We start from the raw sequence: 25,550 nt of genomic DNA on the forward strand, positions 1-25,550 counted from the left end.
TAAACTTTGAAATAGTATGATAATGTGATATAAATATAAACTCTACTGTGTTCTAGACCGACATGATGAGCCGGATTTGTTAACGTGCTACTTCACATGATAACAGTTCGCATGGAGACATGTCACTACACGAACGCATTTTGCTGCACAATCTTTGTACTTACTCCTGAATGCCATTTTGGCACGAGCTTAGCGGAGAAGCAGCAAATACTGATTATAGAATATATAAGTTCAGTATCGCTGATAATTCTGAAAGGGTATCGGGGAGACCACCATATATTATTTAAAAGGCATTCTACTTACTTAAATAAAACTAGTATTGCTTATTGGTAGGCCATAATCGGTCACAGGTCGTATGAGAACGGGACTCATTGTGTAATATGTCTATGACTACTTCGGAATCAATGTTCCAACTCTCAAAGTCAAAGTTGACCTTAGATGGGTTTGACTATTCTCTTTTAATCCCATTTGTTCATACAGCTCCTCAGTATTTATACATTCCCAGGTGTCAATTTGAAATTATTTTACTATGAGAGTTCCTGGTGAAGTTAAATTCACAAAAGCCAGCTTGGGACGCATCATATCTATAAAGTGTTTTCATTTTCTATAGCACTTAGTGGATGCCACTGCTGGAGGACTATTAGTCCCCAAAAGTATCATCAGCACAACAGACAGTGCTTCGCCACTGACATGAGTTAGACATATATTTCTTTAATTTGGCGTTAATAAATTGAAAACTGATTAAAAAAACAACATATATAAATAGTCTTATTCTTTCAGGCAAATTTGACCTCAGATGTATTTATGGGAAACCATAAACAAGTTTGTGTATTATCAAAATTAGCGACAACAAATAACTAGGAACTCTTTTTATGAAGATAATAAAACGCCTGAAAAAGTTGTATGATGGGGGTGAATTTCGCCGGAAGCATAGTCGTCGGCAATCCATACTGTGTCACCTTTGTTCAAACGAACAATATCGTGATTAGCTGCATTTGTGTCGCCAGAATTTAAGGCAGTAGCATACGACCATCGACGGACTGCACCATTCACCATCATTTTTATTTGTGTGCTGTAACCATGACTCACCATGATGTTCCACATGAATAAATACAGTCCTGATTTTGGACAGGTGAATATACCTGTGCCGCCGTTAAAAGCATTTCCTTCGTTTGTGGTGACTTTTTCGAAAGGAATTACTGCACCATTGATAAGTTTGTAAATAAAGTGCTTGATGTATGCCGAAAAAGCCACTGGAGTTGGCGGGTTGACTGTCAAAATGAATATAAAAAAGATAAAATTATGAAATTAAAATAAAATGCATACATGTACATATATGGATTGTCTCCAGCTTGATGCGATATTAATGTATAATATATTGATGTCTGTATACAATAACTTTATTTATTATACACTAACATTAGGAGTAAATAAACGAGTCGGTAAAATTTTATGCGTAAAATAATTAATCATGACAATGGTGCTGTATCAGCCATCCGTGATGATATCGATATCAGTAACGATCATTGTAAAAGCTTTATCAAACCCATAATCTGTATGACGTAACGCCATCGATATCAGTCACGGTTGAAAAAGGCTTGATCAAACTCCTAATATTTTTTTGCGTCATGTCACGTGAAAAAATGTTTTTGGTGTATTATAAGTGAAAATTATATGGCTTATTTTCAATAGCACACACCGTATCAACCATCAATCAATAAAATCCCTCTCGCAGAGCTCTTGAGATTGTATTGGTGTCTCGGGATTTTGAAAAATTCATATCATAACTTTTTTTTTAGATTTCAAAATTTGCAGAAACAGTTGTGTAAATATGTACATCATATTTTTACCTTCTAGTCGTTTGTTGGGGTGTTTTGAATCATTTCCGTTACATTTTATTGACAGAGCTTTGGCACAGATGTCTGACACTGACAGCTTTTCAACGGTCTTTTCTAGTGCTTCAATACGAGCGTGTAGTTGTTTGTTCTGAATTACCTCCTCTGACGATGGACATTTTCCAATGAGACAAAGTAAAAACAACCTTCGAAAAGTCATTTTAGAAAATTCTTCGTTATGTCATGTGCAGGTTAACAATAATCTTCTGGAGATAAGAAATTAGACCCTATAAACGTGTCGTACAAAAGGTACTATGACACAGATTTTCAAGGATGTTCATGCCGCAAGTTGATAAAAATTCATATGAAAATGCGTTGCAATTTGCTTTCCTTTTTTATGTGCATTTATGTTCGAAGTGAGCACTAAATAACACAATATGGAATCATGAATATTTACAGCATCATTGATGCCTTTTCTTTTTACAGCTTATCCAACCCAACTGCAGAAGGGGGTATTTATTATAGAAGCGCATCTCTGACAGATAATTGAAAACATCAACGTGTGCAACGTATCAATTAAGATATGTAAACGTTATTCAATGGGATAGAGCGCTTATGTCTCTGTACTTTAAACATCCCGCCATTGTGTTATTGTTCTATTATAATTTTTGCATACTTTGAACGACAAAATTATTTTATATCTCTACCTGTGTGACGTTTACATTCTGACGTAAAACACGCGATTCTACGCCAGAGTTAATGTTAAAATTACGATTCGGTCCCAGTGCTAAAAATCCCTCGATCCTTTATGGGTTGATTTGGCATACATAAAGAAAATACAAAAATAAGTAAGTAATGAACGAGGTTGTTAAATATTTGTTTGTTTTTGTTGTGATTAAGATTGTGACACGGTGTTGACTGCTGTACCCCTATTTTGACATTTTACCCATTACGTCTGTTTGTTTTATTCACGCATCGTTGTCAATATAATGGAATTTGATGCGACTGTCATACAAGTGAGAGGTTTGGCGCTATAAAACTAGGTTCAATCCACCATTTTCTACATGGGAAGGTGCCTGTGCGAAGTCAGGAATGTGACAGTTGTTGTCCATTCTTTTGATGTGTTTGTGCTTTTGATTTTGCCGTTTGATTAGGGACTTTCCGTTTTGAATTTTCCTCGGAGTTCAGTATTTTTGTGATTTAGCTTTTTGTTACAAAATGCTCTACTGAGAAATGTGACGTTGACATTTTTCACGTTTGTCATATATTCTAGTTTGAAATCATCACATTGTACCAATTTCAAGTTGGGGAGGGAATTATATATATAAAACATTTAAATTCGGTAAAATCATCAATTCAATTTACTGAGATATCGGTATTCGATTGCATGCAAGAGCTGAAGTATTGGTTATTCAGTGATATAATAAGATTTTTAAATTTCAATTTTCAATTTCAAACCATTTAGAATATATGCATGTTTGCCTTGTTAAAAAAAGCACTACTAACGAAATTCCAATGCACAATGATAACTTGAATAATGAATAAAGTCTTCCGTATTATAAAATTTAAAGTATGTTGCGTTTTTGTTTGTTTTGTTGCATTAAATCAGTTGTTTTTAGAGTTATGGAGTTGAGTTATCTGATTTTCATACTTTGCGTCTAGATCTCTTTTGTTTTGTTTTGTTTTGTTTTGTTTTGTTTTGTTTTGTTTTGTTTTGTTTTGTTTTGTTTTGTTTTGTTTTGTTTTGTTTTGTTTTTGTTTTGTTTTTGTTTTGTTTTGTTTTGTTTTGTTTTGTTTTGTTTTGTTTTGTTTGTTATGCAACAAAGTTTCTATGTAATTCTGTTGTTAAATCGCTGTTTCAGAATCTAATGTGTCCTGGATGATATTTCTCAAAGGGTACACCAAAACAATGTGTTTGATTAAAAACGTCCTAAACAATGAAAATTCGTCCAATGACGGGACGTTATTTTATATTTTGGTGTACGAACAACGACATTATCCATAGTTCTTTAGATTCTGAGATGGCGTATTAGGATAATCGTTGTTGATAATCGTTGTTGATAATCGTTGTTGATAACCGTTGTTGATAATCGTTGTTGATAACCGTTGTTGATAACCGTTGTTGATAATCGTTGTTGATAACCGTTGTTGATAACCGTTGTTGATAATCGTTGTTGATAACCGTTGTTCTAACAAATTTTGCAAACAACTTAATTCCAATATTTTGGTAGTAACACACAAGCCATTGAATAGGAGAGCAAATATACCGAAGAGTCAATAAAAAGTCCAATAAAACAGATGACATCATGGCCAAAAATAAAATCGACGAACAGATAAATAACAATTATTATAACAAGATACTACACAGAAAACTGAAAACTGAGCATCACGAACTCCTACTAACCAGTTGGTGAGCTCATGTGCTCAAAAAGGGTAAGTACTTCTATCCTACTGGTGGCAATGGTCGTGTTACTCATTGCAAGTAAAAATGCAAACTTAATCAAAATTCATCAAGTGTTAAGAAATAATTATAATTGACATGAAGAAATACACTGTGTTTTATTGAGATAATAAAACACCAGAAAATGTTGTATGATGGGGGTGAATCTCACCAGAAGCATAGTCGTCGGCAATCCATACTTTGTCCCCTTCGTTCAGACGAACTATATCGTGATTAGCTGCATTTTGGTAGCCAGAATTGATAGCGGTAGCCACAGCATATGACCATCGACGGATTGCACCATTTACAACGAAAGTAATTTGTGTACTGTGACCTTGGTCTACCATGACATTCCACATGAATATATACAGTCCAGATTTTGGACAGGTGAATATACCTGTACCACTGTTAAAGGCATTTCCTTCGTTCGTGGTGACTTTATCGAAAGGAATTACTGCACCATGAACAAGTTTGTCAACGGTGTGGTTGATGTATGCTGAAAAGGCAACTGGGGTTGTCGGATTTACTGAAAAAATAAATAACATATATATTAAGTTAAATGGATGTATACACCGGTTCATGTATTGACTATAAGATCAGTTTCACTAATTATGTGTCTTGCTACATAGATTTTTGTTTCAGATGATTTATCAATGCAGTACATTTTTGTCATAATTACACCGTATGTAAAAATCCTGGGTTTTGATTGGTTGATAGCAAGTGTATTTTTCATAAATTTACTTTTATCAAATGAATATCATTCATTTTTAAACAGCGCCGGGGTATATGCAAAAAGGATATGCCTTTTTTACCCTCTCTTCCGTGGTATTTGCCAAAAAATACTCTATCCGACTGGACGCTTGTAATGTCACGATCATCAATGCGTTTTATGTCACGATCATCAATGCGTTTTGTACGTTAACATTCGGTGTAATTAAACAGATATAGCATGTTCTTGAGAGGTATTTGCGAAAAATACCAGTCTTGAGAATGAATTTCCCTCGCCTTACGGCTCGCGAAATTTAACATTCTCTCGACTGGTATTTTTCGCAAATACCCCTCCTTAACATGATATATCTGTTCAATATCCGATCAACTGAAAAGAGAGTTCACTTCATCCAATGACTGCTGGAAAAATCTTGATAAAGATTAAGTACTAACTTTTCTCCTATGCCAACGCACTTTTCTGTTTTAATTTCTTGCACATTTGCTCTATAATTAGAATTTAAAGTTATGGACATGGGCTTATTTTTGAAATGAAAACTGTATGGTTGAATTGTAAAATTCTAAATAATGTCAGTAGTTATGTGTTGTCCTCTTACTTAAATTAACCACGAACCAATCACAAAGGCGAGACATGTGTTGACTTTTCACATCAATGTTGAGTCGAGCGACTTACATTTAATCTCAATATAACAATGTTATGGATTCGTCTTACAACTTAGATATATATTCTTAAGACTGCATCATACTGTAAATTCAGAAATTATTACGTGCATTTATTTTTGCGATTTTTGAAGAATGCACTTGATGCGCGATTTATTATTGCGATTCCGGGAACAGCTTAATACAAATATAAGTATCGAATTCAGAATGCGAGTTTCTATCGTTTCAATACTCATTCAGTCGCGTTATTCGCAGTAATAAAAACCTCGCAATAATTTACAGTAAGAACGTGTGCGTTTACATGTACACAAAAAATGTAGACCATGATAGTGTGTTAGTAATACATTCAAGACGTTTGTTGAGACGTTCTTGATCATTTCCATTACATTTAGCTGACAGAGCTTCGGCACACCTGTCGGATTTTGACAACCTTTCAACAACATGCCTCAACTCAGTCTGGGTCCGCTCTAATGCTTCAATACGATCGAGTAGTTGTTGGTTCTGACTCGCCTCTGACGATGAACATATCCAAAGAAGACATACAAATAAAGACTTTCGGACCGTCATTTCAGAACAGTACTTTGGTATGTTAATGTTAATCGACATGAGATAAGCAACTGCACTCTGTCAATGTGTACATACTGTGTACTGTGAAAGCGATAAAGTGTCTGTTAAAAGTTACAAATGCAAATTACTTTTTCATTAACTGAATTTCATTTTCAAATTTAAAGCAAAATTTCTCCCTTTTTTCCAAGAATTCATTAAGTTGAATTGTTTTAGTTTTCTGCCCACAAACAATCCAATAACACAAAGAATACTTGAGTAAAAATGCATTTTCACAGTATATATTGTATTTCATTACTAAAAAAAAATTGGTAAGAGAGAAAACTAAACTTGAGTGTAAGTTATAACCCGGCATTAGCTAACTTTTAGGAGATTTCAGTTTTGTGATTTACATCTATTTATAATGATTAAGATAAGGTAAACGTTACACACTTTTGATACTAGTTACTCTATTGCTTAGCTCTCCCTTTTCAACTGTGCATACTGTATGTCAAATACACTTAGGAGTTATACAGCTGCAATGTTATTGTTTGTCATGTCTTCTATAGAAACTTCTCAAGAAAGCAACATGATTACATTACACAAGAGATTATAAATAATTACATCAACAATCAAAACAGTTTGATTGGGCTATTATTTAAAACAAAATTATTGATTAGTTTTATAGCTTACCAAACTAACAAAAATATATACATTATGGAATTAATCGTATTCTTATTTACGCTATTGAATTATCCACGATTATGACTTCATATTGCAATACAATCTTCAAGCTTTAAAACAAATCGGCGTTAAAACCTAAACAGATGGCATACAACATGATGGTCACTTGTATAACTCTTGTGGTTTTGATTGCATGTACAAGACCAGCAGCTTCACTAATTAGGGACAAAACTGACGTTAGCAAAATAAGGTAGGTCTAGAGCACAAGATCATATATTTCTGTGTGATGAAATCTTATCTGAATTACAGCAACCGATATTAGTCTGTAGGACGGTGTGGTACTTTCAAACAGCAGGTTCAATACTTTGAGATGGCTTAAGCTTTCAGAAACTGCACGTTTTCTTTGATAAGTAAATTTACAGTTACTTGTTTTTCGTGTACTAATTTTTGTTGTATGATCACATGAATACCTTTTTAGTAGTCCACTGATAGTGTTTTACAGGGAGGTTGAAGTCTCATATACTAGTTAAACAAAAAGTCCACCACATAGCCATAGGTTTTGAGTCAGAAACTTCGTCTGTGTGTATTTTTTAATTTGATATCTTAGGCGCCGACCACTCCTTGTTTGCTTGTGTCAAGGGTTTTTCTTTTAATTAGATGTCTGATTCTAATTCTTTTCAGAAGGGAAGTGACAAAATGATTTTATTATTTTAATTCTATTGAATATTAGCAAAAAGCAGCATAATGATTGATATTTGAATTTGTTTTTCTTTATCAAGCTTTTGAAAAAAAGATAATTGAAAAATGATGTGTAGACACTGGTCCTGTCTTGAAGACTTTGTGCATTGTATATGACAATGTCTTCAGATTATTTTTGTGATATTGTTGCCATCTCATTTACGTATACCCCACATCTCCTTTCAATCATAATATGAAATATAATCTTATATTTAATTACATCTAGACCATATAAAAATTCTAAGTACTATGTTTAAATGTTTTAGATATTAATTCAAACCAGGTTGGTGTGGTTTTATTTTATTTTATTTATTTTATTTTGTTTTCCATCGAAAAACTACTACAGGTACATGTAGACTAAAACATTAAAAATAACAAAGTGACTTTATTCAAAATTATGTATACATTTTTATATTTTAGGACAACAAACAAGTTTTATATTTTCGGACAACAAACGTTTGGTGTTTTATCTTTCGATCTAACCATTGGCGTTTAAACGTTTATTTCATTGAAATTCCAAAACAGCTTCCTTTAATTTTTATAGAAACTTAACCCATTTCTCTGTCGTCAGTCTATTGTTCTTACTGTAGATTATTTTATAAGAATCCACTGACCATAGTATTAACTTAAGAGACCTTATATTATAACTTTAAACTTTTAACTTACGATCTTTTATCCTCTCAAAACCGAGTGGTATGTGTAGGATTCGAACCCGCGCGTATTTTCTGCATAATCAATAAAGTCTATGCATGATACCACTAGACCACGATGGCTGCATCAATCATTATATTAATAGTACTCTTAAAGCGCTTAATTGTCAATACATGTCATTTAACTGTCATTTAACTGTACTGCTGTCTCATTGATAATTTGCTTTTGTAATCTAATGAAATATATATATCTTGGTTTGTTCATGTTTGTTGAATTTGTTTTATTTTGGGTGTTATTTTTTTTTTTAATAAATGAGTTAAAACTACTTCTTTGACAGTAAAAAACAAAATCATCGCTATTATATGAAAATGAAATATATAATACTTCTACATGTTCTAGGATTAAAAGAATATTTTGGTCCAGGAAAAAATTATAATGAAAAAATTTCATTCCCGGTACAAGGTTCGAACTTTGCACTGTTAATATCACCGTTATGACATAAGTTACCAACGACTAGACGATCACGGCTATGAACAGCACGATTGTAAGTTTATGAAATCAACATTATTATGCATTGTACATCCGTAGCAAGAGCAATTATGATGGGGATTCAGAATGCGTACCACAGATAAAACTAGTTTATTGACCGGTGAACGATATATGCCAAATGTAATAACGTTAAAATAATCTTAACTTAATGAAACGGAAACAGTTGAAACAAAATTTAAATAAAATTGTTCAATTTAAATCGTAAGCACATAGTTTTAATATTTTAGGAAAGCAACATGAATTTGAACATTATGAAATGGCAGATTTATGGCATCTAGTACGCTACTTAATTATATTTGATTAATAACTTTTTTTTTAATCTTTATTCATATTTGATTATGAATTGCTCAACGGTGTTTAATCTTCAATATACCAAATCATGCTGCTAAATATTATATATATAAATTTTGAAGGTTCCAAATTTTGGTAATTCAAATTTTTTAACTTTTCAAAACAAGATAAATAAATTCTGTATATCAATATATGTCTTTTTGAATAAATTAAATATACCAAAATCTATTCAATTTGAATAATTTGTAATGATTAAATATTAAATGAAATATGTATATACAAAAATAAAATCTGGTGTTAAAAAGGGGAGCTAACACCCCATTTAAGTTATCTTAAACTTATGTTAACTTATCAAATGTCTAAATATAGATGCGAACCGTGTGGATATAATCATTTGCAGCTATTATAGAATAAAAAAGACAAAAAACGAAACTATTTTTATGAAATATCGTTGATTCATTGTCAAAACGTAAAACAGACAGTTGTTTTTCTAGAAAGGGTTAAGCTAGAGAATTGATAAGAAGTAGTGAATTCGGAAACGATAATCAACTTGCGACTAAAGTCGCTCGTTGATTATCGTTTACGAATCCACTACTTCTTATCAATTCTCTTCTACCGATACCAACTGTAATGTGAACAGTAGTTTTAACATTGTCCTTCGCTTTACAAAGAAGCAGGACACCTGGAGACTTTATTTGTAAACTACAAATAAAGCAAAAATTTTATTTATATAGGCCTGTCTGATATTTGTAACACTTAGCTGATTGCAGGATGAATTGAACCCATCTTCTACTTTGAAAGAATTTGCCGTAAATTACCGTGTATTTCTGTCGAACGAGTTTGTGTTACAAGATACTAGTAGTTAGAATTTTGAAACGATCAGCTTTGATTTCTTTCTTTTGTATTAAAAGCTTCCATTATTTTAGGAAGAATATTATGGAACAGATCTTTGAAAAGTATGATCCAACAGTTCCTCCAAACTTTATGGAAGGTAAGTTTTTTACCGAAGAAATTATTAAATTATAACCTCCAGATGTCTTTTAGTGTTTGTGTCGTTGGGTTATTAATTGTCACATTGGCTATATCTGGTACACACGACTTCAAACTGGTGTGCATGACTTTCAAACTCGTACGCACGACATTTTAAAACTGGTGCACACGAATTTCAAAAAACTGGAGCCCACGACTTTAAACTCGTGTGCACTTTCAAAATGGTGCATACGACTTTCAAAAATGGCGCCAATGACTTTCAAACTCGAACACTCGGCTATTACACAAAAGTTTGACTAACTCTATACGAACATGCGCACGAGTTTAAAAGTCATGCGCACCAGTTTTTGAAAGTCGTGCGTACGAGTTTTAAAATGTCATGCGCACGAGTTTGAAAGTCGTTCTCACGAGTTGCGAAACCGTGCAACCGAGTTTCGAAGTCGTGTGCACCAGTTTAAAGGTCGTCCGCACTAGTTTTAAAGTCGTCCGCACCATTTTTCGAGATTAAATCTCCGGCAAATGAAAATGTTTATATGTACATGGCACTTAAGGGACTCCGTTAAATGGAGTGCTGTTTCCCGTTTTAAAACATCAAGCATAGTAAAACAACCAACAAAGTTTAGAGGAACTCAAGCTTCTTGTAAATTTGCTTGATTGTCCACATATATGTATACTTTTGAAATCTCAAATATGTTTAAACATTGATATAAAACAAAGAAAATCAAGATTTTTTTAACAGTCATAGTTAAGAACAAATTTTGTCAAGGTTTTGGTATCATGGTATCATGCTTAAATAAGGGTGTCAATACATGTACCATTATTTCTGGGTTGTTTTACATGTAGGTTTGAAATTGTAAGTCTTTATCTATTTTTCGTTACAGAAATCCCAGTGGAAAGCTCCATACAGTTGTATATCTTAAGCATTGATACAATCAACGATTCATCGATGGTAAGATCATTTTCACTTGTCATGATCGGAAAAGATAAGAAATACGATAGATGTATTTGTTCATAAATCTTGTTTCGTCATGATCATGTTTATATCTCAATGTCTACAATACCAGGTGAAGCCGAGCAGCAAAACATAAGAGTCCTCGTACTTGGAAAAATTCATGTATTCTAGTAAACTCATCAACAGAATCAACAGGAAGTATTTGAAACGGAATCACCATTCTTATAATATATAAATTTGAAATTTCAAAAGTTAATTATAACATACTTTTTATATTATATCATTATTAGACACAATTACTTCATATGTTCTACTTTTTATATTAGATCATTATTAGACACAATTACTTTCATATATTCCGGTCAATTCTTAGGAGAAGTTTAAAAATTTGATTTAATTGGATGTCATTTATTCTAACACTTTTCAGGACTTCTCAGTTAGTATGTTTATCCGTCAACGATGGACCGACATTCGTCTAAAATATAATAACACTATTGGTGTCTCACGTTTAGAGCTAGATACTAAAGTAATGAAGAACGTCTGGGTACCAGATATGTTTATCACCAATGAAAAGAAAGCAGATATTCATCACGTCACAGTTCCTAACATGCTGATGCATATTTATCCAAATGGAAATATCCTTTACAGTATGAGGTACATGTAATAATAATATGGTTTTATGACTTATACAAACGCTGTCAATATTACCAACTTGAAACAGGCAGACATTTGTTTAAGTTAAATTGACCAGGTAGGTGAAGGAGAAGATTTTAGAAAGCAAATGTTTTACTCTAGAATTTGAAAACTTAAAAATTTTTATAATTTAGCTAAATAACATCCTTCAGATGTTCATAAGACACTATTCAGAGCTGTCTTTCAGATTTATCAGCATCTAAATTTTTTAGTGTAGTCTTCCATTTTATACGAGGGCTTCAAATTCTTTCAAATTCTGGCATTAGGTGGAAACGTTCTAAAATAGCCTCAGTTTGAGAACTTATCATTATTATATTTAGATATAAGCCAATTTGAAAGCTGTATCCTAAAAGATAGTTTGTTACAAGATTTATTTTACACATAGTGTATTTTGGGATAAGGCTTTAGCTTTTATATATATTTTGTAGAAACACAATTTGTACAATTGCCTTTAAAGATCAATTTTGACATCACTATTAAAAATTGCACTGAATTGTCCAAATTTAACATACTTTTGAAAGAGTTGATCTATGAAAAATTATATTTGTAATATGATTTCAGGGGCATGAGGGGCCAAGTAACGGATTTTATCAAACATTTGTTTTTCCAACTAGCCACGTGATGATCGAAATTGCATAATATAATTTAAGGAATGAGAAATATTTTTTCTGTCTACGAAGAAATAAAATAAAAAATGTGGTGCACACTGAATAACCCGCTACGCGTGCACCACATTTTGTAGGTTATTTCGAATAGACAGAAAAAATATTACAACCAGTCCTTATAATTTAATTCTAAAATTCCATTTTTAAGGAGTAAATCATGAAAAAAAGTTGATGACGACACGTTCCTATGACAAAGTTATGTCTATGAGCTGATAGAAAAAAAAAGATTCAGCCAACCAGAAGACGTGTTACATCCAACATTAAATTATTAAGATGTACACAAGCTATGATCTTAATTTGACAACATATCAGATGTAAATGGTACCGACTTTCAAATAGACAGATAAAACTTGAATTCATAGATTTCAATTTTGTAGTATTTGGTGAGAAATATTAATATACTAATATTAATTTAATTTCTTGTTTAATTTTTCACTAACAGAAGTCAGTGACTAGGTTGGTCCTAGAAATCATGGACTTCTGACACTAATCATATATAATTGCTTATTTTTATTTGTTTTGCACTGTAGAGTAACCGGGACATTTTCTTGTGAGATGAATCTGCAGAAATATCCATTAGATAAACAGATCTGTTCATTGGGATTAGAAAGTTGTAAGTTGAAAGTATGTTAGACATTTTGTATCTTTGTTTTGCATTTGCTATGGAATATATATATTATGGAAAAATTGAGAATGGAAATGGGGAATATGTCAAAGAGACAACAACCCGACCAAAGAGCAGAAAACAGCCCACAATGTATAACATTATTGTAGCTCTGGTATCTGTAGAAATCAATTCTTATAAGGAAAATTGTGAATATTAGAAATCAGATGTATTTTTCTACGATAATTTTGCTGTTATTAGCTTGTTTTACACGGTGTTCAATTATATTTACCTGTCCGTTTTCTATGTCTTATTAGGAGGGGCGGAGATATGTGTTGATATACTTATGCTTAATTTTTGGATAGATTCACTTTATGAGACATTCATGTAATAAAACACTGAAAGTTTAAGTAAATGTGATTTGGTTGATTTTTCAGACGCGTATACTACTGACAACCTCGTATATAGATGGAACGACGACCCCATAGTGTACGACAAACATATGTCGCTACCTCAGTTTCAGTTAGATGGAATAACTACGTACAGCTGTGACAAAGGTTATCACGGAAGTAAATATATATAATCAAATAATGATTAAAGCATCACAAGACAAGAATTTAATACATGTCTAAGTAAAAACGAGAAAGATGACAAAATGATTTGGAAAAAAAGAATTATAAACAATGGAATATTTTATGCTTTTGAATGGTTGTTTCGGTCCATCCAAAATAATTGTCTTTCTTACTCATTAATAAATCTGTATCACGTTGTACGAATATACAAAGTAAAAACATTGTATTCGTGTAGTTCAAGTTGAACAAGTATAAGTCAATGGAATTATCTATGTAATATCTTGTTATTATTTAGTGTTCGGAAATGATTGTTTATACATGGTTCAAATCTCACCAATCGATTAAGAAGACAAATCACGACAACAAAAAACCTGAGGGGTTCGTATGAACTTCAAAAGGAGCTAGACTGTGTGCGTCGACAGAATTTAAGTCTCCTGCTACATGTACAATGTATGCACAAATAAGTCAGTCTTTGGCTGTACTAAGAATAATGTTCATAATTCGTACTTTAGACGATTCTGATTCTGTCTGTTTTGTTCGCCTTATTAATAATTTTACGGCCCTAGAATGCTATACTTTTGCTTCAAAGGTACTTAAGTGAACTTAATGAAGGTCGATTTTTGTTTTAGTGGACAGTAATTCGTATATCTTACTGAAACTATAAAACCAAATCCTACGAGGCATTTTATCACAGGGAAAATTGTTAAAATTTATATGTTGGTTATAATTGCCATTGATCTTAGAATTTAGCCGAATAAATATGCAATATGTATTGTCACATGCAAAAACTATCAATGCATTTTTGTAGGAGATATACTTATAATAGTCCAGTTTGACAACTAAGGACATTATCTCATTTTATTGAAACATAATGACATAACTAGAATTAAGCATAATGAATTTAAAACCGTTGGTACGTTTGTTTTATAATATTGAGTTACTTTTTTATTGCAGTCAAACATAAATATACGTGTCTGAAAATGGACATAGCACTCACGAGAAATTTTGGGTACCATTTGACCCAAATATACATACCTAGTTTTCTTATAGTCATTCTATCATGGGTGTCGTTTTGGATTAATGTTGATGCCACACCTGCTCGTATATCTATTGGAATATTAACAGTCCTTACCATAGCAACACAGAGTTCCGGGGCGCGTGAATCATTACCAAAAGTGTCTTATGTGAAAGCTATTGACATTTGGATGGCTGTCTGTCTACTGTTTGTATTTGGAGCACTGATAGAGTTTGCCTTTGTAAATGTCCTTTCAAGAGTTGAACGACGCAGAAAGTCGTCAAGGTCAAAACAGTCTAATGAACCCAATCTACATTCAAATGATAAAACTGTAAGTTTTGCAAACTAATACTAGTGATCTTTCATAAATTACAAAAGGCAATCATTTTGGCTTACTTGAACTTTTGTATGTGCCAATGCATTCTATATAAAAACAACGACCCATTTCATAAAAAGGACTTGATGTTATGACAAAGAAATCGCATATAACAGTTGGAGCATAAATAGTACTTTATACTTGATTACAGTTGATCGTTCCTGGGTGAAATCCAAAAGCCATGTAACCATCTTTTTAGTTCATTTCTAGAATCACCCAGATTTCACTAGATTACTTATCATATACAGAAACTTTGATAAACACTGTTTTTTTTAATAACTGAAAATGGGCTTCAAATCATGTTCCCGGCTTAATCATGCTTATTCAACTTTACTATAACGGCTTTAGTGAAAGTTCGTCTGTCTTCTGATATTATTGCGCAGACTTCCATTTTCGAATTCATTGACATTCAGATGTGAATAAGAAAATGTTCTTAATTGTTATACAACCTGGTTTATATATATACGCTTTTATTTCACGCAATCTTATATAAACAGAATTTTCAGAATTTTTAACAATAGTCCAAAAATACATTTTGTGTAATCATACTTTAAATTCTTGCAACATTATATATATAGTAAACATGTTATAATTATTAAATATTGTAAACACAATACAACTTTTGTTTATTGTAGATAAATCGAGACAAGATGGCAGATTTTATCCTATTTGTAAAAAGGAGTCTAACAAACAGAGAAAAAGCCAGAATTGTTGATAAACTTTCTAGAGTTATCTTTCCTTTTGTATTTCTAACATTTAATTTTTTTTATTGGTCTGTGTACGCATTATGGGAGCCAGAATTGCGTTAGGGAGATAAATGACACGAGTTTCCTTTATGAAAACTATAATAATGATAAGATGACTTGATATATATTAGAAGTTTCGCATGAAGGTTAAATGTAGCTGTAATCTGTTTAGTGACTTATTCAAAGAAAACACATATCTAGCTTCCTTACTTCTTACTTCCCTTTCTATTTACTTAACTATACCATTGTTTTACTTTTCATGATCTACCATTTACATGTAACTTATATTTAGATGTCTGCATTTCATTTGTGATCTTAAAAAATGTGATTTTACTACATGTGCCGTTTCAACGTCTATTTCACGATTTAATATTTATAATTTAACTATCATGTGTTGCATGCTAATGAAGTCGTGACACTACTTTTAGAGTCGATTTCTGGTAAGGCGCTAATATATCTGTTCAAGAATCTACAATTTGGGGGACATTCTCCTACCTTGATGTAATCAAATTCAAATAAAAAAACTTTGTACTTGTAGTTCAAAGTTTTGAAAATTTATAAGACGAATGAATCATCTAAGGAGAATGGAAATGTTTTATTTTTGAGTGTTTGTTGATGGATCGCGTCTAGGTTTAGGCATCCGACACGTTAATGATTACGATATCTTTCGGAGAGTTTGTTCATTCAAAAGATTTGAGACATGCCATATAACCAAATATAAGTCAGTTAATGGCTACAATAAGAATTTTATTTTAGCTCACCTGACCCAAAGGGTTATGTGGGTTATTCAAAGGGCGCCAGTCGTTGTCCGTCAATTGTCGTCGTCGTTGTCCGTCCGTCTCATAATGTTTTTCATAATTCTGAAACTACTGAAATGCTACCAAACTTACCTGAATGTTCTAGTTTAAAAACTGTACATCAAAAAACATGTTAAAAGTAGAACATAAGATGTTAGAATTCAGTTTTTGGCTTATATTTCAAAAATGAAAGCAGCTAGATGGGTTTTAAATGCTTAATCCGTAGTTGTCTGCGTTATGGTTTGTTAATATTTCATATCTTTATGGACATGGCAATGTATATTTATACTGGAATTATTATCATTGTTGATTTTGGCATCTTCTGTCTTTTTTTTACGTCTCCGAAAATAGAATTTCTTAAAAGTTAAAATTGGAGAAACACAAAGATGATTCTCAATTATTTGTCTTTTTGTTAATTTGTGTTTTGAGTCTATAGTTATATGAATTAAACTGTATTTATTTAAGATATATGTTGTTATTCGTTTTTGATTGCAAGTCCAGTTAAACATGTTCATGTTTTCTCATAATAAATTTGTTTCCTGACAGTAATTTGAACAAAAATCCTTTTGACAAACATTTCAATGAAAGGTCAAGTGACAACATTAAATGTATATTCAGGACAAGAGCACACTAACAATTATGAAAATATGTGATTTCTGCGCGGTAGGTCACTCGGGATAAAGTGTGGGAAATTTAAACTGCAAATGTAATGTTGGATATTGTCAGGTTTTTTTTTCCTTTCAACATGTCACTTACGAACCATTCAAAGGGTTGTTGCAAGGATTCTTATATACATTTTAATGTTCAATTCAGACCTGACCTGGCTCCGTATTTATACACCACGCATTGCAAAACAAACACATCCTTTATCAAGGTCTTTTACTGTCGGATTGGAGTAGTCCACTGATGCTCATATTTCTAAACCTGTCCATCAAATAAATTGGTGGAGCTATATTTTAACGATATCGATTCTTAAATTAATTGTGTATATTTACCGAAAACAAGAGATGCGAAACTTGAAATTTTTAGACTGCATAAAGATCTGATCTATAAAATTTAAAGCAAAATTTACCAGACTGAGTTTAATATTACCATAATCCAGATAACCCAAGTAAAAACAAATATACAATAATATGAATTGTAAATCGGGAATTAAGGCGAGTCATTTTTTCAGGATTAACTTGCATCATGAATGCTCAAACCAAACCATTTGAAAGCTAGGGATGTTTAGAAATGTGGCCAAATTCATCTACGGTAAACTTTGTCTGAAGAAGTTCTTAATTTGTAAAGATCATTATCGAAAAGCTTTTGAAGACAGCATTTTCCTCGATACAATCTGATGCTAACTTATTTCCAAAGGACTTGCTATCTGTTTCGAATCTGGTGATGTCATAAGAGGTAGGACGGGACGATACGAAAAATGGAAAGTACCACATATTCAATAACAGCCAATTGCAAACAACTCCGTCATAATGGCATATCTCAAACTTTTTTAGAGACAATACTTGAACTCTACCATTAAGACCCTCCTTTCAGAAGCTTTCTGTACGCAGCAACCCTGTATCAAGGTAACTATGATAAGGAGCATAATTCATGGAATTTCGTATCACCTTAAAAATGTTAACGGGTAAAGATAAAAGCTAAAACACACTAATGTAAGATATCAAATGATCAGGTGTCGATGAAAACGTTTTAAAGAAATGACACATAAAAAGAGCATGCAGTTATTAAAAAGCAGTTACAGCATTTATATCATCCCAATGATGACCCTTGAAACTCTTTAACTTTCAAATGTGTTTGGATGTAGCTATACTTCCTTTTGAAGGATTATTATAAGAGCATTAAGAACCAAACATTCCAAAAAGTTGTGCCAAATACAACTACGACAATTTCTGCCTAGGGGTAAAAACATAAGTGTTCGAATAGATTAAAATTTTATATGTAATCAGTAAATATACAGAAAATAAACATATAAAGATAGTTTGTTGTCCAAACGCCAATGTTACGTGTGACTGCAGAACTCCATCTATTTGTCGAATTGTGGGGTCTTTATGCAAAAATATGACGGCATTACCATTGGTACATGTAAAAAGTAATAGTCTACACTCAGTTCAATACTAATAGACAAATCGTTGTCGTAATGTAAATAGGCAAAGGACACAAAGGATCACCGCAAGTTATATTTTTAAGATCGGATTCTGTTCCATATATATTAACGAATTGCTATCTTCCAGCCACATAAACTGACAGGTTTAAATTTTCGTTTTCTTTTAGAATAATTGTTTATCTCTGTTTCAGTTCTTGATGTTCTTTCCGGGAATTTTTGGAAAGATTCACTAGATCTTTAATTAGTTAGCCAGAATGCTGACACAATCTATTAGAAATCTCACAAGAATGTTATCTTTCTCTGTGATTCTTACAAGAGTTTGGATTCGAAGCGTTTGAGGATGAACTAACCATTCTTGCATAAGACTAAAAAAATAATGCCACAACTAGAAAGAACAAGAAAAACTTACAGGAGACTTTGTATACACTAATAAATTCCTCTTAATGCAAAATTAACATTATTTAGTAATACTTAATTTTTAGGCTAAATAAGGACTTGAATGTCTCTCGTCTTTTCAGTCTTTGATTAATTAGTTATAGGTATATCTGAATAATTTTCTTCCTCTTGTTTACGTCAGTCTTGCTTTTACTAAAAAAAAAAACAACACTCGAACAATCCTTGTATTGAAAAAAAAATTATAGCTTGGAATAATTCTATTGATACACTAAAAATAGCAAGCATTTTTAAAAGATTTAAAGCTGATATAGATTATGCCTGTTGTTTTAAATTGTGTAATAGACTATTTTCATATTACAGACTTCTCTCTCTGGAGTTTATATATTTTCTACAGGTTACCTTTTCTGCAGTAGGACATCCTGGTACTTGGTCAAGTAAGAGCAACTTAAAGAAGAAAAATCAAGCTTACAATCGGTACAAAATTTGACAGAAAATTAATTGTTTTATGTTTTCTAAACAAAATCATTAGAAAACAGTTAATTTTTCCCCCAATTGCACCGATTATATGTTTGATTTTACTTCTTTTGGTCGCTCTTACTTGACAGAGTACCAGGATGTCCTACCATAGAGAAGGTTACCTGTCGAAAAATTATATAATCCGGAGATAAAAGTCAGTATTATGAAAATAGTTCATTAATACACGGGTTTATTCACAAATGATGACCGTCCCCTTTTCAAGCATTTACGTTATGCAACTTTCAGGTATGATTTTGATTTTATTATGACAAAAAATATTAACACAACAAATTAGATAAAAGAGAAAGTGTGAGTAATGTTTGTGCATATCTCAAAAATGTAAATAGTTATTTTAAAATAACGCATTGAATTATTGATGATGTTAAACGTCCTACTACTCCATCAATATTCCCATTGTACAATTTACCACAGCTGGCATTTGCAGGATTTGAACAAAAAATTATAGTTCATCAAACAAACCGAGTTTATTATCTGATTAAAATGTATATGTAGCAAGGATAATTGACATGATTTTTATCATCAATTAATAAGCAGTATCAATTACACAAACTCTAATAAAACGTGTTGTGTTCTGGAAATTTATCACTTTGCTCGTAGCTGTATAACACAGAACAAGTAAGTGGTTTGAATATTTTAGTTCTTATATCTTTAAAAGATCCAATCAAATCAAAATGCATCTAACCAGTATTGCGGATTTATAAGGGACGTTTTCTAAGACTTAACATCGACTTTAAATTTGATTTATAACAGTATATTTAGAACTCGACACTTTTTCATCTTTCATAGAAAAATTTCAGAATCTAAAAATTGGTCGTGAGTGAACACTCACCATGTGTTTCCGCTACAAACTTCTTCTAGTATGCTCGAAAACATAAGACTGGAAAGCCAAACACACTAGTCATTGTAAAATTAATTTATACATATTTTACAATTTTCTACATCGTGTTTTAGAATATCTTTTTAATGTCAAGATATGTGTAGGACTCTGAACCGCGATGGTCACGCTGAAATGCATATTTGATCACGCTAAAATGCGATGGTGGTATTATGACGCTATCTTATTGATAGCTACGCCGAAATGCGTTTGTGGTAATGCTGAAGTGCGATGGATTACGATGGATTACATCAATTATATTTTTAAAGTTTTTCATGTTCACATACCGATGTAGTCTAAGCAGTTTTTTTATGTTTTTAAGTAAAGAATCGAGAATATCCGTTTAATATAAAGCAGCAATGATGAATAGACAGTCATTGCATTTCCCGTGAAAAGACTCATGAGAGGACAAAAGTAAAGATAAAATATAAACACAGAATTATGTCTACATGCAGCAAAATTAAAGAGAATGAAACTGTAACTATAAGCCTATAAGCACATTCATATAATGAAATATATTTTTAAATTTCGAATGTTGCAAACACCGTATAAAGTATATTGTAACATGCTTATAATAATTGCAGGATAATCATTCATTTAACGATTCTTTTATTTCAACCATACCCATACATATCATCGATACCGAAATGCAATAAATGTTTTATAAACAATAATGAGTGCAAATTTATATATTAACTAATAAAAAATTTACTTCTCATTAAATTGCACATCTGTAGATTTTAAACTAGCCATCACGCTTTCATATTGACCATCACACATCAGCGAAAGGACCATCACACTTCGGCGAAAACCATCGCACTTCAGCGTGACCATCGCACATCAGCGTCCCCATCGCACCCCCGAATCTCACATTTATATTTGGCATCTAATCAACAAGGAGGATGATGCATTGGGGTGGTGCATTAGTTGATTAGCAATCGTACGGGCATCAGTGGCCGTGTAGTCTAAGTAGTTCAACTACTGGACCACTAGCCTGTCAACACTGAGGTTTTGAATTCGAACCCTTTGAGAACCCCGCACGTGGCTTGCTATTAATTGACAAGGATTGTCAGTGGTTGTCTCCGGGCAATCCTGCTTCCTCCCCACTAAAAGACGGACCGTCACAAAATAGCCAAAAAGGCTGAAAGTGGCGTTAAACACCAATCAATCAATCAATCAATCAACCAACCAGTCAATTAGTAGACGTCCGTTTCAATAATGGCTAGCGTCCATTGTAGATAACAAAGCGTTACAATGTAACAGCTTTCTAAAAAGCTGCAAAGTATTTGCTTTTCTAAAAAGCTTAGCGATTAAAAGTTGATTAAAGAGAATTTGTTTTTTGGCATAACAAAACAAAGACAAGAAAAAGGTTACAAATACAATGTATAATTCAAATTTTGATGTTTATTTATACATTTGGTGAACAAATTTTTGCACCTCATGTTTGCGGTATTCCAATCTTTTCCGCAAATTTATTGTTTTCTGTTTGGTAAATAAATTAATTATAAGATCCATTTTGTTACATCTGGTGATCCGTTTATTTGGCAATCGCCAATGGCAGGCAACAGGGTTTAAGAACATCAGTTGGTCGACCTGCTAGTCAAATGCGTTTTGTTAAAATATACTTTTTCACTTTTTTGGTCTTTTGGAAAATGTTGTTTGTGATGTATTTAGACCCCTCTACCAAGAAATTTGTTTTGCATGAACACGTATAAAAATTGCGGTTTTTATCCAACGCAATCATAGGTTTGAACGTTGTTTTCAATATAGACTTGTTTATATCTTTTCGTTTGGGCTTGTATTATATTTGCCTTCGGGTTTATATGATTCGTCATCCTATTTCGACTCTTTCAAAATTCAAGAGTCTATCCTAAATTGAGGTAAATTATATGGCCTTCCAAATACCGTTTCGATTCCTAACATCACTGAAGAGACATTAATTGTCAAAATCCGGATATGGTGTACAACTTTTTGCACCTTATGTTTGCGGTATTCCAATCTTTTCCGCAAGTTTATTGTTTTCTGTTTGGTAAATAAATTAATTATAAGATCCATTTTGTTACATCTGGTGATCCGTTTATTTGGAAATCGCCAATGACAGTCAGCAGGGTTTAAGAACATCAGTTGGTCGACCTGCTAGTCAAATGCGTTTTGTTAAAATATACTTTTTCACTTTTTTGGTCTTTTGGAAAATGTTGTTTGTGCTGTATTTAGACCCCTCTGCCAAGAAATTTGTTTTGCATGCACACGTATAAAAATTGCGGTTTTTATCCAACGCAATCATAGGTTTGAACGTTGTTTTCAATTTAGACTTGTTTATATCTTTTCGTTTGGGCTTGTATTATATTTGCCTTCGGGTTCATATGATTCGTTCATCCTATTTCGACTCTTTCAAAATTCAAGAGTCTATCCTAAATTGAGGTAAATTATATGGCCTTCCAAATACCGTTTCGATTCCTAACATCACTGAAGAGACATTAATTGTCGAAATCCGGATATGGTGTACAAATTTTTGCACCTCATGTTTGCGGTATTCCAATCTTTTCCGCAAGTTTATTGTTTTCTGTTTGATAAATAAATTAATAATAAGATCCATTTTGTTACATCTGGTGATCCGTTTATTTGGCAATCGCCAATGGCAGTCAGCAGGGTTTAAGAACATCAGTTGTTCGACCTGCTAGTCAAATGCGTTTTATAAAATATACTTTTTCACTTTTTTGGTCTTTTGGAAAATGTTGTTTGTGCTGTATTTAGACCCCTCTACCAAGAAATTTGTTTTGCATACACACGTATGAAAATTGCGGTTTTTAGGCAGTTAAGCTGCCTTATGCGAGCACCCTAGATTTGTGTTCTACCTAATAAATGCTGAAATACGTGCCATTGTTATCATCTAGCTGGCTATTTTGGTTATTTATAACTAATTGGGCATTTTGTTTAATACTTTTATTTCTGGAATACAAAAAATATGACCAGAAAAAACTTAAATGATCGTCGAACTACCCAAAACTTTTGAAGTTGCACATAGGAAGTAGTACTCAATAGAAATCCGTACGTAGTTTATTATCCCCTGTGCTTTTGGCTACGATGTCAAAGAACAATTGTATGAAATATTTCATCGCCGAAAATTGGTAATTACAAGTCGTTTATATTTCCCAAATGGCAAAATGAGCAGGAATATTGTTCATGTAAAACAAATCTCTATGATAGAGGAAATAAAGTTATATAAGAGGGCGGTAATTTTTAACTTATCTTGCCAAATAAGGTTGTTGTTATTTTATGAATGAAACGAGGTCAGGAAACAGATGCGGAAATCGACGTTGATGGGATGTTTTGAAAAATTTTGAGATCCCCACCCCTAAACCATATATATTCATGTATGGGACAATATAACAAATCAAATGAAATATATGGGGAGTCCCTGGGGTCACCCCAACCCCTCCTGTTTGAGAACTTGGAAATGGTTGAGATCCCCACCCCTAAACCATATACATTCATGTATGGGACAATAAAACAAATCAAATGAAATATAGGGGGAGTCCCTGGGGACACCCCACCCCCTCCTGTTTGAGAACTTGTAAAAAGTCAAGATCCCCACCCCTAAATCATATATATTCATGTATGGGACAATATAACAAATGAAATGAAATATATTGGGAGTTCCTCGGGTCACCCCACCCCTCCTGTTTAAGAACTTGGAAATGGTCGAGATCCCCACCCCTAAACCATATATATTTATGTATGGGACAATAAAACAAATCAAATGAAATATAGGGGGAGTCCATGGGGACACCCAACCCCCTCTTGTTTGAGAACTTGTAAACAGTCAAGATCCCCACCCCTAAATCATATATATTCATGTATGGGACAATATAACAAATACAAATGAAATATAGGGGACTCCCTGGGGTCACCCCAACCACTCCTGTTTGAGAACTTGGAAATGGTCGAGATCCCCACCAGTAAACCATATGTATTCATGTATGGGACAATATAACAAATCAAATGAAATATAAGGGAGTCCCTGGGGTCACCCCACCCCCTCCTGTTTGAGAACTTGTAAATGGTCGAGATACCCACACCTAAACCATATTTACTCCTGTTCATCATATCAAAAAGATTTGAATGACATACAGGGTCAATCTCTTAGGTGTCACATATGCATATCACTATACTAGACCAAACCAATATGAACTTGACTTTGCCCAATGCCAGGAGACCATGGGAATGACGAATTATGGGGGCTTTGTTACGGAGACCTCGTAATGGCATCCTGTTACAATTATTTCTTGTTTATTACAAAATTTTATTGATGCAAAAAAAGAGTCTAGGTTTATTTAATTTACTTTAATTATTTATTAAATTATTTCTGGGCCTATAATAATTTTCATTTATGGCTCATTTTAAAGAAAACATACAAATCTTTCAAGCAGTGTAAAGTCCGAGAATGTTTGACCAACTGTTTTATAATCACCTGTCATTTTATTCCAAACTTGGTATGAAGTAACATCATGCACTTGGGGTGAAGATGGGGGTCATTTACATTGATATATGAGTTGCTTTTGAAAACCTTGATGAAATATTAATTAATTTGCCTTAATAATCAATTCATTTAATGAACATAAATGTACAATATACGAATGTTTAATGTTTGTTCTTTCAAATCTTAAAAAAAAATTGAAGCAACACTGCCACAGTTTTCATAATTACGTTTGCCTTGGTTTTTGGTTAACTGCCTACAGCGCTTACAGTGCTTTGATTATCCAACGCAATCATAGGTTTGAACGTTGTTTTCAATTTAGACTTGTATATATATAAATATATATTTATATAAATATATATATAATTCGTCTAAACAACAGCCCAACAATGTTAGATCTGTAAATTTGCGGAAGCAAATATTTTGTTCTTCCCTGGCCGGGATTCGAACTCATGCTACTGAGATATCATGGCACCAAATCGCCTTGCACTATGCCCGACGCGCTAGACCACTCGACCACCTAGGCTCTATAATAAAGCTTTTGGTGGCCGGGTGTTACCTTTCCTCGTCAGTTTTTATCTATCGTCGTAACACAGTACACGATATATAAGGCATGAAGATGGAATATTACA

At 32.7% G+C, this 25,550-nt stretch overlaps 2 protein-coding genes across 2 annotated transcripts in view; both read left to right on the forward strand.

Annotated features, from left to right (window-relative positions):
• The first annotated feature begins 10,053 nt into the window (after window positions 1-10,053).
• Window positions 10,054-16,991, forward strand: LOC127715809 (glycine receptor subunit alpha-3-like). Its single transcript, XM_052221947.1, has 7 exons — window positions 10,054-10,108; window positions 10,989-11,056; window positions 11,487-11,713; window positions 12,948-13,030; window positions 13,459-13,590; window positions 14,548-14,939; window positions 15,620-16,991. The coding sequence occupies exons 1-7, from the start codon at window positions 10,054-10,056 to the stop codon at window positions 15,791-15,793; spliced, it is 1,131 nt and encodes a 376-aa protein (XP_052077907.1). The 3' UTR covers window positions 15,794-16,991.
• A 3,136-nt stretch (window positions 16,992-20,127) lies between these two features.
• The window catches only part of LOC127714633 (glycine receptor subunit alpha-2-like), a 28,689-nt gene continuing 23,266 nt past the window's right edge, over window positions 20,128-25,550 (forward strand). The window contains exon 1 of the mRNA XM_052220695.1: window positions 20,128-20,182. The gene's annotated coding sequence lies outside the window, so the exon portion shown is untranslated. The remainder of the gene's footprint in view (window positions 20,183-25,550) is intronic.

Source organism: Mytilus californianus, unplaced genomic scaffold (assembly GCF_021869535.1).
Source record: "Mytilus californianus isolate M0D057914Y unplaced genomic scaffold, xbMytCali1.0.p SCAF_9, whole genome shotgun sequence".
Lineage (NCBI taxonomy): Eukaryota > Metazoa > Mollusca > Bivalvia > Mytilida > Mytilidae > Mytilus > Mytilus californianus.